This window comes from Bos mutus, chromosome X, assembly GCF_027580195.1.
Source record: "Bos mutus isolate GX-2022 chromosome X, NWIPB_WYAK_1.1, whole genome shotgun sequence".
Taxonomy (NCBI): Eukaryota; Metazoa; Chordata; class Mammalia; order Artiodactyla; family Bovidae; genus Bos; species Bos mutus.
Window position 1 is genome coordinate 125327716 of NC_091646.1, and position 17760 is coordinate 125345475.

Consider the following 17760-nt stretch of genomic DNA (forward strand, 5'->3'; position numbering starts at 1 on the left):
TTTTGGAGTTTCCTCGCTGTGGGTGGGTTTGTACAGGTGGCTTGTCAAGGTGTCCTGGTTAGGGTAGCTTGTGTCGGTGTTCTGGTGGCTGGAGCTGGATATTTTCTCTCTGGAGTGTCATGAAGTGTCCAGTAATGAGTATGAGATGTCAGTGGGTTTGGAGTGATTTTGGGCAGCCTGTATATTGGAGCTCAGGGGTGTGTCCCTGTGTTGCTGGAGAATTTGCGTGGTATGTCTTGCTCTGGAACTTGTTGGCCCTTGTGTGGTGCTTGGCTTCAGTGTAGGTATGGAGGCATTTGATGAGCTCCTGTCAATTAATTTTCCCTGGAGTCAGGAGTTCTCTGGTGTTCTCAGGATTTGGACTTAAGCCTCCTGCTTCTGGTTTTCAGTGTTATTTTTACAGTAGCCTCAAGACTTCTGCATCTATATAGCACCATTGATAAAACATCTAGGTTAAAGATGAAAAGTTTCTCCACAGTGAGGGACATCCAGAGAGGTTCCCAGAGTTACATGGAGAAGAGAAGAGGGAGGAGGGAGTTAGAGGTGACCTGAATGAGATGAGGTGGAATCCAAAGAGGAGAGAGCAAGCTAGCCAGTAATCACTTCCTTATGTGTGCTCCACAGTCTGGACCACTAAGAGATGCTCACGGAATTATACAGAGAAGAAAAGAGGGAGGAAGGATACAAAGGTGGCCAGGAGGATAAAGGGGGGGAATCAAAAGGAGAGAGACAGATCCAGCCAGTAATCTGTTCCCTAAGTGTTCTCCACCATCTGGAACACACACAGAGATTCAGAGAGTTGGGTAGAGAAAGGAAGGGGGAGGGAGGAGATAAGAGGTGACCTGGTGGAGAAAAAGGAGAGTCCAAAGCAGGAGAGAGCAGTCAACCCAGTAATCTCGCTCCCAAGTAAAAATGGGTCCTGAAGATTGGGTTCTTAAAGGTACAAAATTGATAACAAATACCAAAAAGCAAAGATTAAAAGTCTAGAGTAGAGGTTGTATTTTCAAAAATACAATATTAAAGAAGAAAAAAAAGTCACAAAATTACATGTATATAAATATATATATATATATGTATATAAAGTTTGCTCTTAAAAATAGGGTCTCTTTTTTTTTGAAAAGTAGGTTATAAACATGAAAATTAAAGGAGTAATAGAGAATTTAAAAATCTAAAAAAATGATAGTAAAAATATATCTAAGACTTTCTCTGGTGGTGGTGTGGGCAGTGTGGGGTCAGTTCATTTTTGGATAGTTCCTTGGTCCAGCTTATATTTCTCAAGATCTATAGGCTCCTGTGTATGTAGTTGGTACTAACTACAAGGTTTTAATTTTCAATCTGTTGCACCTGTTACTTCAAGACGGTTCCCTCTGTTTTAGCGTCTTCTGTGTGCTGGTATCTTCAGTGTCTGATTTCCGCCCTGACAGAAGAGGGCGGTGGTGGACAGTTTTTTAGGCTGACTTGTTCAGTTGCCCTGTGGGGAGGGAGGGACGCTGCAAATAACACTGGTGAGTGCTCGCAGTGTCTCAGCCACACTGGGCCTGCCCCCCGTCACGGAGCGCGTGTGCCCTCCCTGCTCACACTGCTCAGGCTCTAGGTTGCTCCGCTGGTAATCGTCCGAGGCCGGCCCTGGGCTGCATGCCCTCCTAGGTCTAAGCCGCTCAGGTTCAGACACTCGGGTAGTCCTCAGAGGTGCAGACTCGGTTGGGCCTGCGTTTTGTGCCCTTCCCATGTCAGAGTAGGTCAGGTGATGAGGTGTTCCGCGAGTGGTTGCTGCCACTTAGCGCCTCCCCCTTCCCTGCCACTCTGTTTTCTCGGTGTACAACAGGCGCTCCCTCTCAGGCGGATGTTAACTGTCCAGAACCCCAAGAAATCTTAGCAAAGAAGCATGCTTGCAGTTTGGTAGATACTGTGTCTCTGGGGCTGTGATTGCCCCCTTCTGGCTCTGGCTGCCTGTCACCAGAGGGGTTGGTCTGCAGCCAGCTAGCTCTGTTCAGTGCTTTGTTCTGTGAGCAGGCCTGGTGGTGTCTTAGGTTAGGGCTTTTTGCATGGTAGGTATCCCACAGTCTGGTTTGCTAGCCAAGTTAGTTCTCTCAGATTGCCCTTGGGGCATTCAGGCCCGGTTCTTACTCTAAGCAGTGCAGCCCATGCCTCCCTGCCCAGCCCCCACTTGCTAGTGCTGGGTGCAGGTATCTGTGCTGCTTCTCCACTAGGGGAGTTAGCGTTGGGCACGGTAATCTGTGGGTTTTAATTATTTATTTATTTTCCCTCCTAGTTATGTTGCCCTGTGTGGTTCCAAGGCTTACCACAGACTTGGCAGTGAGAGTGTTTCCTGGTGTTCGGAAACTTCTCTCTTTTTAAGACTCCCTTCCTGGGACAGAGCTCCATTCCTACCTCTTGTGTCTCTCTTTTTGTTTTTTCTATTTTTTTCTACCTCCTTTTTAAGACAGTGGGGTGCTTTTTTGGGTGCCTGATGTCCTTTGCCGGCATTCAAAAGTTGTTTTGTGGAATTTACTCAGCGTTTAAATGTTCTTTTGATGAGTTTGTTGGGGAGAAAGTGGTCTCCCCATCCTATTGCTCCGCTATCTTAGGACCGCCCTCGCCATGACCTTTATATTTGAAGCATTTGGAGTAAAAGTCATGAGATAGGTTATCTTTTGAAAATGGATTGGAAATGTCTTAGGGATGACATTTTGGAAATTAATTTTTAATATAAATTACAATTGCGTTTTTTACTTTTGTGTTCGTTAAGGACTATGTGGTTAAAGAATTAATGGAGGGATTGTCAGAACCAGATCTTGGAGGCTTGTAGTCCACAGGGTTTGAATTTTGTTTAGAGTCAGCAGGGAACCATTATGTTTTGCATTAAGGTCTGACATCATTTAAATTATGCTTTAGAAAAGGAAATTTACAGTCACAGATACATGAAGAGAAGGAGAGGGGCATGACATTCCTTGAAGGACCACATAGTGGAAAGAAGCAGAGGAAATATGATGTAGAGCGTTTTCTAGGATTCTGTAGAGAAGGAATGAACAAGGAAGAGAAGGTATACTAAATTTATGGTTGGATACTTTGAATAATTTCAATGGTCTCTGGGCTATAGGAACCCAGTTGTTGTTCCTAGTTGTTTGGTTTGTGGCTTTGGATTATTTTTTGGTAAATGTATTCTAGGCATAGTGTATCAGTTTGATGGTTAAGGTTGCAGGCTTTGATTGGTTGATTTGCATATCAAAGGTGGACTCAAAAAGGAGACTATTGCTTTCAGTAGGATTTACCTACATTTGGGAGGGGCAGTTCCCCCAGGATCAAGGACCCAAAAGAGAAAAATATACTCCACTACACCACATTATTTGGAATTTTAACAAGCAGACATTCTGTATATTGTCAACAAAAATAATGCTATATGTAATCGCAGGATTGAAGGTGAATTAGAGAGTGGAGATAGGAAAAGCCAGCCTTAAGTTTGTGTGGTACTTGGTGCTAAGAAACTCCAATACTTTGGCCACCTGATGCAAAGAGCTGACTCATTTGAAAAGACCCTGATGCTGAGAAAGATTGAGGCAGGAGGCGAAGGGGACAACAGAGAATGAGATGGTTGGATGGCATCACTGACTCAATGGACATGGGTTTGAGTGGACTTCAGGAGTTGGTGATGGACAGGGAGGCCTGCAGTTCATGTCAAAGAGTTGGACATGACTGAGTGACTGAAATGAACTGGTGCTAAGTAAATTATGACCCTCTAATAAACCTCATCTTTTTGTTCCCTCTATCTATGCACTCGTTTTTTAGGCATGTGCTAGGTACTTTGCATTCTTGTATTTTAACTTCTTTTTTAACTGGCTATTTCTTCTACCATAGATTAAATTTTGTAGATGACCATCATCTTTATGTTCAAATGTTGTTATTTCAGTCACTAGGAGAAAGAGAAACTCTTGCTTATGGTTTCAGACATCCTACAAGTAGAACTTTGATTTTATTATGTTCAAAGATGATTTTTTTTTTTCCCTAGCTGCTACCAAATCATTTGTTGCCTGGAGAGTATAGATATACTTTGAGAATTATTTCTGCAGTCAGAAGGTCAGTGAAGGGAAGTGATTGTAAGCTAAGCAGAAATCTCAAGCATGTTTATCATTGTAATAAATTTTTATATTTTACCCTTCTGTAATTGATTGGTAGAAAGATGATAGTCTGTATTAAATTCAAAGATATAATAAGAATTTTGCTGGAATTCCCTCAATACAAGTTGGTTAAACTTGAATCTTAAGAGTCATTTACTGTTAATGGAGAGGAAGCTAGAGGGTGCTTTCTGGGGTACAAAAAATATTCTGTATCTTACTCTGAGTTATGCTAATACAAAAATACACATATATAAATTAAACTAAACACTTAATATTTATGCACTTTAATAAAAGAAATTATTGAAATGCAGCAGAAAAGAAACAGATTCATGGGTTGCCAGTGCAAAGGGGAGAAGAAAGATAAGGTATTAAATAAAGAGGTACAGTCTATTACATGTGAAACAAATAAGCTCAAAGAAATGTTGTGTCACACAGGGAACACAGTCAATAGTTTTAAGTTAAAAGTAGAATATAACTTTCAAATATTGTGAATCACTGTGTTGTATACTTGAAATTTACATAATAATTGCACTGAGCTGTATACCTCAATTAAAAAAAAAATGTTTATATAGATTATACGGTGATTAAAACAAAGAAAATCCCCAAACACTGTCAACCTGATAGATTTACTGCCCTTTCTTATGATATAATTGTCCAAATACTTTGGGAAATCATGATGTTTCCTTTATTTTACATTGATAGGTTTCTGATTAATCAATAAATGTTACCATTTCAGAAGTATAAACATCATGGTGACATATGTAATATTTAATGTAATTTTAATATGTAATGTTTAATCAGTATTTAATATGTATATACTATTTAACATTAAATAGTTTAATATTTGGTGTACTTTATTCCCTGGTTTAGGAGCTGTGACTGATGAGAATCAGAGGCCATGGATGAAGATGAATTTGAATTACAGCCACAGGAGCCAAACTCATGTTTTGATGGAATAGGTATATCTGTTTCTTGGTTGTTCCACTTTCCATTTGCCAGATTTGGAATTGTTTATCTATAGGATGGATTTTTAGATCTGTAACTTATTCATACTTAGGTATCTTCTTATTCTATCAAAATCTCATTTGACAGCTCAGTCTTGTCAATAATGCCATCAGTATCAAATTCTTAGCTGTTGACTTTATTCTCATTTTTCCCAGTAAAGTCCTGTTAGTTATTTCTGCTGGTACTGGTTTTGTCTTTTTGCTGTAATGCATTTCTACAATTTTGGTGACCTGTAAAATGCATCTGTTTGTCATCTCACATTTTTGTAGGTTGGAAATTCATATACAGTGTTACTTAACTGTCATTTATTTAGAATTTCACAAAGCCAAACTCAAGAGTGTTGGCAGGGCTTCATTCCTTTGCTGATTGCCTTTTTTATTTTGCTTCTGGAGACTGCCTATATTCCTTTTCATGTTTTACATGTGTGTCTATTTAGCAGTAGCGAATTGAGTCCCTATCATGTTTTAAACCTAACATTCCTTCCTGTCACATTTTATTGGCTCCAGCCAGCAACCCACCCAAGATAATCTGCCTGTATCTTACACTGACACCCTTAATTCCATCTGCAAGATTTCTTTTACCATGTCACACACATATTTTATAGATCCAAGAATTAGAGTTTGGGTGTCTTAGAGGGACTATTTTGCCTATCACTCTAGTTCCCAAACATTTAAGCCTCTCATAAGTATAAAATCCGTTCATTCTCTCCTGAGGTTCTCAGACTTGGCATCCAAAATGCTCATCTGAGTTAAGAAAAATCTAAAGAAAGAAAGTGAAGTCGCTCAGTCGTGTCCACCTCTTTGTGACCCCATGGACTGTAGCCTACCACGATTCTCCATGGGATTTTCCAAACGAGTACTGGAGAGGTTTGCCATTTTCTTCTCCAGGGATATTCCCAACCCAGGGATCGAACTCAGGTCTCCCACATTTAGAAAAATCTAAAATAGCATCTAAATCAAATGTTCATGATACTCTGGTTATGGTTCATTAGCTATAGCTCAAAGTTTGCAGTTCTTCTTCATCTGCAGTCCTGTACAGAAACAAGTTATCTACTCCCAATGTAAATGGAAGGGCAGCCTTGAATATCCTGTTTCATTCAAACAGGGTGAAAGGAGGGTGAAATGGTATTAATAAATGTTCAAAGATAACTAGGTAGGTTAATGCAGTACTTCCCATTAGGTTTCAAATCCTGGGCCTTTAATGGCTGCCTTGAGTTACCCTTCCCTTTTTCATCAAAGATAGTATTTTTCAACTGAGTAGTTTTGTCTGTGTGCTTCTTATTCCTAGAACCTGGAGTGCCAGCTTTCCTTATGTTGTATTTTTTCTGTCTTCTTTACTCCAAGCTAATAATCCAAACTAGTATTGATTCTGAAAGTATAAATTTTTAAAGAAGTTTGTGAATCTCTTCTCTGTGTCATGGGCATTTTCTTTACTAGAGAAGAGATTTATCTACGTGGCTTTTAGAAATAATACCACTTCTTTTTGACTTTTGTCAAGATAATTGAGGGACAGTACCCTAAACTCCTTAGAAACATTTTAGTTTGTATACCATTTACAGCCTCAGAAAGACCTTGTTCTCAGACAGTTTGGTGTGTCTGAAATTTCAGGGAGGTATTGAGTCACAAACTACTTTTTCTGTAGAAAAGTTTTGTCCTGACATCACATCGCCCCAGGTTTAACTCTTTTTTCATCTGTTGAGACAGAATATCAAATTAAGTCCTTCTAGCTTTTTATTTATTCTTCTATAATTTTCTTTTCTTTCCTTGAATTTATCATTCCAGCAGAAAGAAACCAGGTTACAGCAGCAACATTGCTAAAAGCTCCTAAGCTTAAATATCTGAGTTAAATTTTATAAGTGACGCTTTCTATGGAATTGCAGGATAGAGTTTTGCTAATAAGCTACCCATTACAACATAACAATATGTTCCTTTCTTTAGTTTTTGAATAACATGTTCTTCACTATGTTTAAAGCAGTTTTTTGTTTTTTTTTTTTTAACTTGGAGGCTAATTACAATATTGTAGTGTGTTTTGCCACACATTCACATGAATTGGTAATGGGTGTACACGTGTCCCCCATTCTGAACCCCTCTCCCACCTCCCTTCCCAGTCCATCCCTCAGGGTTGTCCCAGTGCACTGGCCCTGAGTGCCCTGTCTCATGCATCGAACCTGGATTGACGATCTAGTTCACATATGATAATATACAAGTTTCAGTGCCGTTCTCTCAAATCATCCCACCCTTGCCTTCTCCCACATAGTCCAAAAGTCTGTTCTTTACATCTGTGTCTCTTTCGCTGTCTCACATATAGGGTCATCATTACCATCTTTCTAAATTCCATATATATGAGTTAATATACTGTATTGGTGTTTTTCTTTCTGACTGACTTCATTTTCTATAATAGGCTCCGGTTTCATCCACCTCATTAGAACTGATTCAAATGCGTTCTTTTTAATACCTGAGTAATACTCCATTATGCATTTGTACCACAACCTTCTTAGCCATTCGTCTACTGATGGATATCTAGGTTGATTCCATGTCCTGGCTGTTGTAAACAGTATCAGCAGTATTTTAAAGTCTAGATTTGTATTAACTATCTGTACATGCTGACTTAAGTGTTCTCTAAGTCAATACAAGAATTTTCTGCCTTGATTGTTTCTTTCTTCTGAGTTCTCACTAACATGAATTGTTAACATCCATATTTCTATTTGTGGTCTATTAAAGGGGAAATCAAAGCTATTTGACATTTGTAGGAATCTGTTATAGTGGCCCTCCACAATCTGATATCCAAAATCTATATTCATTTCTATGCCAAACTCTATAAACAAATATACCAGTTTAACACAGTGAAATTCTACATTTCACAGTTGCCATAGACAGAAATCTGTTGTGGCATAGCCATGCTATTTGGTTTGGATTTCATGTGGCTGAAATCATGGTTGTCAGCAGGGTGTTACTAGGGCTTTGGGGATGAAACTGATTCCAAGCTAATTCATGTGGTTGGCCGAATTCACTTCCTTACTGTTGTGGGGCCAAAGTCCCTATTGCCTTGCTGGCAGCTCTTTGCTCCTTGCTAATTGTGTACCTTCTCCTGCTTTTCATGTGCCAATACCTCCCTCCCATACCCACCCTCAGGGAACAGAGAATTGCATGTCTCTCAGACCTAATGTTCTGCTTCAACTCTAATGCTAGTCTAGGGAATTTCTTTGCTTTAAGGGTTTGTGTAATCAAATTGGACATACCTAAATTTTGTAGTGAATCACACTGTTTTAAGATTCCTTTAATTATATGCCCAAAGTACTCATGGCCTACATACATCATAATTTGATACATAGACACTTCCAGCCATTGGGACATTTACATTTTGCAAGGAGGGTAGGTCAGCGCAGTCTGTGTACCTCACTGCTCTTCATACCAGTCCTACCACTTAACCCAGGCACTTTTATCTCATTCTTAACCTATAATATTAAATTATTTTCCTCAAAGTTACTTTCATTAACTTTGCCAGTAGAGTACTTATCTAAAATAACATATGGATGGTGTCATATCTGTGTTCATCGTGGGCCCAGAGATAAAGTATAAACCTGAAATCTTTTGTTTTGATAGTGTCCTACTTAAACAGCCCTGTTTTTCAAGTTTTCCTGAAAGGAGCCTTGTGCATCAAGCAGATGGACTCTTGCTTCTTTCCTCCGACTGCACAAGAATGATGATATGCATGAAGTTATAGTAGTGGGAAAAAATGTATTGACATTTACAAATTACCCATGGTTCTAGGTATAGAATATTGTTAAAATGATTAACACAAGTCCTCTTACACATTCAGATTTTAAGGATTTCATTCATTGTATTTTATATGATCATATTGCTATATATTAATGAAACACTAACTTTACCAGGAAATATGGGGATTTTTAACAAAGGTTTCTAAGTCCTATGTGTGTGTATGTTTCTTAAAAAATTTGGGATAGTCTTTTTGGTAATTTCTGCTTGATAATGGTGACTACCTCTTTGGTCACTTGAACATAGTGAAGTGTAGTTGAAATACAGTTATAAAAATACAAAATGTAAATTAAAATATAAAAATATAATTAAATTTATAAATACTGTGTGTGTTTCTCAAGTTTCTCCAAAGAAGTCACAGCCTTTGGAGAAACACACATAGTATTTCCTAACTTAAGGGCACAAGAAAGCCTGGGTGAGCATTAGCCAAGGTAGATGGAGGAGCTTTTGTATTTTAACCCTGTTTATTAACACTCTGTTGTTTATCTTTGAGCCAGTCACTTAATCTTATCAGGTCCTCCAATTTCACATGTCCTAATTATGAAACCTCTCATTACAGTTTTTTCAGAATACTTTGCTTACACTTGCATTTGGTCATCACAACAGTCCCATGAGGTATGCATGGCAAATACTACTGTCCTCATTTCACTGATGAGGAAACAAAAAGAGGGTAAATGACTTGTCCAGGGTCACAGATTGAATGTCCTAACTATTCTCTGATTTAGACCTTTTAAAATCAGTTCTCTTTTAATGCTTTCACAGTCATGTTTTTAAGATGGAGTTTAAAGTTATCTATTGCATAATGTGAATTATTACAAACATTGAAAACAAATTATCATTGAGTATTTTGTCAGAAGTTCTATAGAAAGAAAATGTCCTTTTGTTATTATTTCTATATGTAGTTAGATGGGTATTTACTTGTTTAAAGAGTTATTGCATATTATTCTTCAGTCATTCTTGATCTTTTTTGTTTGTTAAAGAATCTGCTCTCAAAGTGTGCCATTGACACAGGGTCATTGGGCTAGGTATCTGTGTAAATTCAGGTTCTCTAAGTCACAGCCAGGGACACTAAGGCAACCAGAGTAGCTAGTTAGCTAAGACTTCCATATTTCTTTGTTACTGGTCCGAGAGCCAAGATACCAGATTTGTTCTCATTTATCTATGTCATATTTGGTTAGGGATATTTTCTTCTTTTCTCACTTATGGCATTCTTGTGTTGTGCGAACAACTGTGAACTTGGTGAAGTCATTTAATCTCGATGAACTCCAGTTGATTTCACCTCTCAACCTTCACTCCTTAACTACAGAATGGAGTACACTAGAGTTTCTTATATTCTGAGGAACTACCCTGGAGATGGAAGGTTAAGGGCTCAGGAAGAGGCTCAGTGGAGGCAAAATACGGTGAACTTGGTCAGGACCCACAGAGACCAACCTCAACCTCCACTGCCCCATACAGCTGCACATTTTTTCATCTTATGGGTCCTCAGAGATTCTTAGTCAGTTGTCTTTCTTATTTTCTCTGTAATCGTGGTGTTCTGTCTCTTTTCATTGATGTACCCGTCCTATTAGTTGCTGGTAACTTTTTCTTTTATGACTGCCTTTCTTGTTTTTATATTTCTTTACATGTTAATTGTTTGGGGTTGAGTAAAAATAGTATTTGTGTTAATACCTTATTTCTTAAAGCTGTTTTAATGTTTGACAAAGCCAAGTATATGGGCTGTTTTCCTGGTGGAAATGAAATAACATTAACATCATTTGAGATTGTCATTCATGCCTACCTGAAATTTGTCATTTTAATTTTTGTATTTTTAAGGAACTGATGCTACACACATGGATGGTGATCAAATTGTTGTGGAAGTACAAGAAACTGTTTTTGTTTCAGATGTTGTGGATTCAGATATAACTGTGCATAATTTTGTTCCTGATGATCCAGACTCAGTTGTAATCCAAGATGTTATTGAGAATGTTGTTATTGAGGATGTTCAGTGCTCAGATATCTTAGAAGAAGCAGATGTGTCTGAAAATGTCATCATTCCTGAGCAAATGCTTTCCTCAGATGTAACAGAAGAAGTGTCTTTAGCACATTGCACAGTACCAGATGACGTCTTAGCTTCTGATATTACTTCAGCTTCAATGTCTATGCCAGAACATGTCTTGACCAGTGAGTCTGTACATGTGTCTGATGTTGGACATGTTGAACACATTGTTCATGGTAGTGTAGTAGAGGCAGAAATTGTCACTGATCCTCTGACAGCCGACGTAGTGTCAGAAGAAGTATTGGTAGCAGATTGTGCCTCAGAAGCAGTCATAGATGCCAACGGAATCCCTGTGGACCAGCAGGATGATGACAAAGGCAACTGTGAGGACTACCTTATGATTTCCTGTAAGTCCTGGGGTACAGTGATTGTCAAAGGTGTTTTTGAAGGCTGTCTTTCCTAACTTATATCCGGGGAATATTTTCTTGTCTTAAACTTATATAAAATTAAGATAAATCTCTTAGGCCTGTTTACATTATTTTATAGTATGGTTCCTGTAAGATAAGCCATAATTAAGGAAAGTCAGATGGTACAAAAATAAATAGTTTTTTCTATATAAGGATTTAGTAGAAGGATAAAAGCTGAAATCATGGAAGATGTGATGAGGCTGTTACCTGCTGTATTATAATTACCACTGAAATTTGGAAGAGTTTCAACTTGAAAAAGAAACTTTTTGTCTTTATAAATGCAGTCACTTTTGCACTTTACTGTCTTTATCCACACTAGTGTCCCTCTTCTCCGTGAAGTAATTATATTTTAAAAAATAAATTCTCTTTTGGCTTGGAATTATATTAGTTTAGTGCTGTGGAATAAAGTAGTAATGTACAAGAGTGTAAACAATTGGATTTTAGATTGATTAGAAATTTAATACCATTGATTTTGCATTCTGCTCATAGCTCTTAATGAAATACTGGGTTTCTTCATTGTATTTACCTTAAAAATATTTTTTTTTGTTTAAAGTCACCTGGGAAATAGATATAGTTTAGCTTATACTTTGTCATTTTTGTAATAGTAGAATCACTGTTTATAGGGGTTTGCTCTTTTCTAACTTCAGTTTTTCTATATATTCCTTATATTAATGAAGTTCACCTTGTTGACTAGTTCTATCATCTAGTTGCTGAGTTAAATTACTTGTTTATCCTAAATTGCTAGCTCATGGGACAGTTGTTTTCTTTGGAAACAAGTTCTACTGTGTAGATGGAGATAAGAGATTCCCATTAATTCTGAATATAAATCTTTATCCCTTCTGTCTTGAGCATAGCACCGTTAAAAGTTACTGCACAATTTTTGGGGGCAGCGATGTAAGCATTTATACATCTCTTTTGTGATCAGGCATATCATATGGCCCAACTTTATAATTATAATTTTCTACTTTCAACTGAACTTGCTTACTAGCTGTCACAGATCTAATTGTGCTAGTTTAAATAAATATTCATTGAACTCCTTCTGTGTATAAAACCTTATTCTAGATTAAGTATTGAGGTTCTTAATAATTTACAGTTTCTGACCTTGACTGTATATTCTGAAGAAAATAGGATATGTTTTATATTTATCACAACTAATTTAGGTTTTAATTTTAATGAAAATTTAATTAGAATATACATTTTTTAAAGATGATTTTATCTAGAGATTTCTATTTAATTGGTATGTACTTGTTTTTGCCTTCTATGAAATATACTTCTTTTTATTCTCTTTTATTTAAAACTATGGGGAAGAGGAATGCTTGGAACCTGTTTTGTTATGAATGCAGTGAAGTTATGGTCTAATCTGATTTTATACATGATAGAGAAACCTGAGACATTGTTACTGACTTTTAATAATAATAGGAAGTATCTCAGTTCTTTGAATGTATTTGTTCAACAAATGTAGGTCAAAGAATGTAAACAGATATCTATTCTCCTTCTAGAAATGTCAATAAGTTACTAAATCTAAATGCCTAAGTTTTTATACAACGTTTAGTGTTGATCTTGTCAATTTTCTTCCTTCTGAAGATCTCCCATAATGACTAAGAAGAATTCTCATTTTTTATTATATAGTAATGTATCTAGACACAAATGATTACTTTTACAGCACAATGGCAATATATAGACTTGCAGTCTAGATGCTATTGTTGTTTTTAAATTGACCATGTCTTTCTTGAGGATAGAATTTGATGCATCTTACTTGTTTTAGGTATCTCTCCCATCAAACTCTATGCAAATTAGGTATGAAATATTTATTGAATATTGAATACATTAACTTTATGGCTGAAATTCTGTCATTATCATGCCCCCTACAGGGTCATCTAGTTTAAATATTTTAACCAGTTGACCTGGTATTATGGTATTAGTTTCCAATTAATTATGACTGGTTATATTGAACATTTACTATAAAGAGGTTCTGTGATGAGTAAGTAAATTAAGCCCAAACCTTATCTAATGCATAAACTTAGATGATGCATACAATTTATGGTTTATTGCTTTTAATAGTTATATTCTTAAATTCTCTGTGTTTATTCCTTTGTTCAATAGCTAATTGGACATGTTATATACCTTACCATTGTAAGCTCACTACCGGGTGCTTTCTGTTTGTTTTTAGAATTGTTTTTAGAATTTATTTTAAAATGGTAAAAGCGAATAACAGTTTAACATACATAGAAATTGTTTCTGAAAAATGAATAAGGATATTTTAGGGATTATGTCCTACTCAGATACTTTCTTTACTTTTGGTTTCATTCTGTTACTGCACATGGGCTTTCTCTGGTTGTTATGAGGGGAAACTACTCTGTAGTTGTGGTATGCAGCCTTTTCATTGTGGTGGCTTCTCTTGTTGCTGAGCGTGGGCCCTGGGGCTTGGAGGCTTCGACAGCTGTGGTACACAGGCTTTGTAGCACCACAGCATGTAGGATCTTCCTAGACTAGAGACAGAACCCATGTCTCCTGCATTGGAAGGCAGATTTCTATCCACTATACCACCAAGGAAGTCTTAATCAGTTTTTAAAAGTTTATTCTGATAAGATACAGAAACGAAGTTTTGTTCGTTAGGCTGAAACTGATGTTTTTTGGTATAAGGACTCTAAAATGTATTTAGGAAATGTATACCAGGTGTACACTATGTCAAAGGAACTGTTAACTCAGCAATAAAAGAAAGTAAATACTAAACTGTTAAATTCAGGAAATCATCATCAAAGTAAAGGCCACTGTGTTGTCACTCTAATCCACTGTATTGTCTGTGTACAAAAGTTTATTTATTGTTTTTTTTGGCTGTACTGGATGACATGCGAGATCTTAATTCATAAGTAGGGATTAAACCTGCACTCCCTACAGTGGAAGCATAACTCTTACTACTGGGACTGTCAGGAAAGTCACCTACATATAACAAAATTTTAAATGCATATCAGTTCAGTTCAGTCACTCAGTCGTATCTGACTCTTTGCAACCCCATGAATTGCAGCATGCCAGGCCTCCCTGTCCATCACCAACTCCCAGAGTTCACTCACACCCATGTCCATCAAGTCAGTGATGCCATCCAGCCATCTTATCCTCTGTCATCCCCTTTTCCTCCTGCCCCCAATCCCTCCCAGCATCAGAGTCTTTTCAAATGAGTCAACTCCACATGAGGTGGCCAAAGGTACTGGAGTTTCAGCTTTAGCATTATTCCTTCCAGAGAACACCCAGGGCTGATCTCCTTTAGAATGGACTGGTTGGATTGCCTTGGAGTCCAAGGGACTCTCAAGAGTCTTCTCCAACACCACAGTTCAAAAGCATCAGTTCTTTGGCACTCAGCTTTCTTCACAGTCCCAACTCTCACATCCATACATGACCACTGGAAAAACCATAGCCTTGACTAGACGGACCTTTGTTAGCAAAGTAATGTCTCTGCTTTTGAATATGCTATCTAGGTTGGTCATAACTCTCCTTCCAAGGAGTAAGCGTCTTTTAATTTCATGGCTGCAGTCACCATCTGCAATGATTTTACCCGTGACAAAAATTACACTTTTAGGAATTCATATAGATACGCTTGCATATGCATGAGATTCTGAATGTTTACCCAGAAGCTCTCAGGAATTGTTCTGCAGAGAAAGAAAGAGAAGTCACTCAGTCCTGTCCGACTCTTTGCGACCCCCTGGACTGTAGTCTACCAGGCTTCTACATCCATGGGATTTTCCAGGCAAGAGTACTGGAGTGGGTTGCTATTTCCACTGAAGTTGTGACTTGCAGGGAGACATTTTTTATTGTATACCCTTTGTACTGTTTGAACTTTATACCATATGTAAACTAATTGGCAAAACAGTTAGAAGCAGCAATAAGAACTAAAATACATAATTATCAATCTTGTCATATTTTAGAAAATTACAAAAATGAAGTGGTTAAAAAATTGAATTAAACATTATGAGAAAATTGATAGAAACTAAGAAGGTGACTTTTAAATTGTTAAAAGACAGTAAATCTTGAAAGCCAGGCAGAATTGATTCTTCTAATACAAATGATCTTTCCTCAAAAAGAATAATGGCAGTTTTCTTATTAGGAAAAATGGAGGCTAGAAGGCAATGGATAATGTATTCAACATGTTAAAAGGTGAACAAAGATTGTCAACCAAGAATTCTCTAATTAAAGTTTTAAAAATAAAGGGGAAATCAAAACCTTCCCATGTTAAAAGAAAAGCTGCAGTAATCAAGACTTGTCTAGTGTTGGATAAGGATAGGCATGTAAGTGAATGGAGTAGAGTCCACACATATAAATTGTACATCTGTGGTCAGTTGATTTTTCACAAAGTTGTCAAGATAGTTCAGTAAGGTAAAAAATAGTCTCTTCAGCTGATAATAATAAATACTGGGATAACTGTAAACTGTACTGGGATAATTTTTACATCCACATATAATTGAATGAAGTTGGGCCACTATCTGGAACGTATGCAAAAATAACTCAGGACTTCAATGTAGGATTCACTGGTGGCACAGTGGAAGAGAGTCCACCTGCCAATGTAGGAGACATGGATTTGACCCCTGGTACGGGAGGATTCTAAGTGATACGGAACAACTGAGTCTGTGCATGGTAACTATGGAGCCCACATGCTGCAACTGCTTATTCTCATGCCTAGAGCCTGTCCTCTGCAACAAAAGAAGCCACTGCAATGACAGCCTTGGGCACCGAAATGAAGAGTAGCTCTCTTCTCACAACTAGAGAAAGCCTGCGCAAAGCAAGGAAGACCCAGTGCACCAAAAATAAAAAAAAGTTCAGTATTTAAAAAACTAACCTTAAAAAAGAAAAAAAAGACTTAAATGTAGGAGTTAAAATTCTAAAATATTGAGAAGAAAATTAGGTGCAAGTATTAAATTGAATTATTAATGGCAATAATTCTCAGGTTTGGCACCAAAAACCACAAACAGCAAAGGAAAAATGAATAGAACTAAGTCAAATTTGAAAATGTTTTTGTTTCTCAGACACTGTCAACAAAGTGAAAAAATAACTTAGTGTTGGAGAAAATATTTCTGTGTATTTCTGAAGCCTATATTTAAGGGTCTAGTAACCAGAATATTAAAGTTTTGCAATTCAGTAAGGAAAAGACAACCTAATTTTGAAAATGGGCAAAGAACTTGAGTGGATATTTCAGCAAAGGAAAAAGTAAGCATCTAGGAGATCAACGTCGTTAGTCGTTGTTGTTAGTAGTAGTCATTAAGTAGTCACTAAGTTGTGTCTGACTTTTGTGTGACCTCAGCCACAGAAGAAGTCAGTCAGGCTCCTCTGTCCATGGAATTTTCTGAGGCAAGAATAATGGAGTGGATTACCATTTCCTTTTCCACAGGATCTTCCCAACCTTGTGATCAAACCTGGGTCTCTTGCATCGGCAGATGAATTCTTTACCATCTGAGCCACTTGGGAAGCCCATTTACGAGTCATTGCTGTGTGTGTGCTCAGTTGTGTCTGGCTCTTTGTGACTCCATGGACTGTAGCCCACCAGGCTTGTTTATATGTGAGTTTTCCCAGACAAGAATACTGGAGTGGGTTGCCATTTCCTTCTTTAGGGGATCCTCACTACCCAGGGATCAAACCTGGATCTTCTATAGGCTTATTCCTTAACTGCTGAGCTGATGGAGAAGCCTTATTTCTATTTTACTTGGTAGAAAAGGAGAACAGGGATGTTTTTAGGAAGGTAAATTGATAGCAGTGTCGGGGCAATAGGTGGGAAGCCTTGGAGAGGGAAGATCCAGTAGATAATCATTAGGTTCCTGGGATCTGAGCAGTGATTGATCAATTTTAATGATGACCTTATCTTGAAAGATTAGGCAGTTTAAATAAATGGAGAGATAAGCCATATATTTGCATTTTATATTTTAACATATCATAACAGATGGTAAAAGATACCTCAGTTTATGAGGTTAGTTTAGAAAAAGTGCAGTACCAGTGCAAATTTGATACCATTTTTTTCCATGTAAAATCATAAATAATTTTTTCCAGAAGTTTAGAGAAGTAAGATAACATAACCTGGTGAAAAATGAAATGAAACAGTTCTTGAAGACATCTTTCTCATTCCTTCTCCATCACCTTTTACTTAGTAAGCTCACCTACTTTTGGCAATTAACATGCCACCCCAAAACTTTCATTTCTTGATCTGTGAGAAGGGAGACAAAATGTTTAGAACTGCCGAAGATATTATAAAATGCCATTTGTAGAAGGTAGCTCTGATTAGAAGCAGTCCTAATTTCCAGAAATTTCACTTGTTGTTTGGAGCAGCCTTATTTGAAAGCTCTTTTTCTTTCTTGTTAGATGACTCAATTTTATGCAGGCTTTAGTAACAGGACACCTATATTTTTAAATTTTTATTTTTTTAATTTGGTGCAGAGGAAAAG

At 37.3% G+C, this 17760-nt stretch overlaps 1 protein-coding gene across 10 annotated transcripts in view; it reads left to right on the forward strand.

Annotated features, from left to right (window-relative positions):
• Positions 1-17760, forward strand: part of LOC138986346 (zinc finger Y-chromosomal protein) — a 73029-nt gene that overhangs the window by 44885 nt on the left and 10384 nt on the right. For 6 of the 10 annotated variants that reach the window (XM_070365633.1, XM_070365632.1, XM_070365625.1 and 3 more), the window contains 2 exons: positions 4986-5074; positions 10709-11278. In XM_070365633.1, coding sequence (XP_070221734.1) covers positions 5014-5074; positions 10709-11278 — 631 coding nt within the window. In that variant the 5' untranslated portion in view covers positions 4986-5013. Of the gene's footprint in view, positions 1-4006; positions 4075-4985; positions 5075-10708; positions 11279-17760 lie in introns of all 10 variants that reach the window. The other 4 variants (XM_070365627.1, XM_070365628.1, XM_070365635.1 and 1 more) reach the window with 3 other exon arrangements.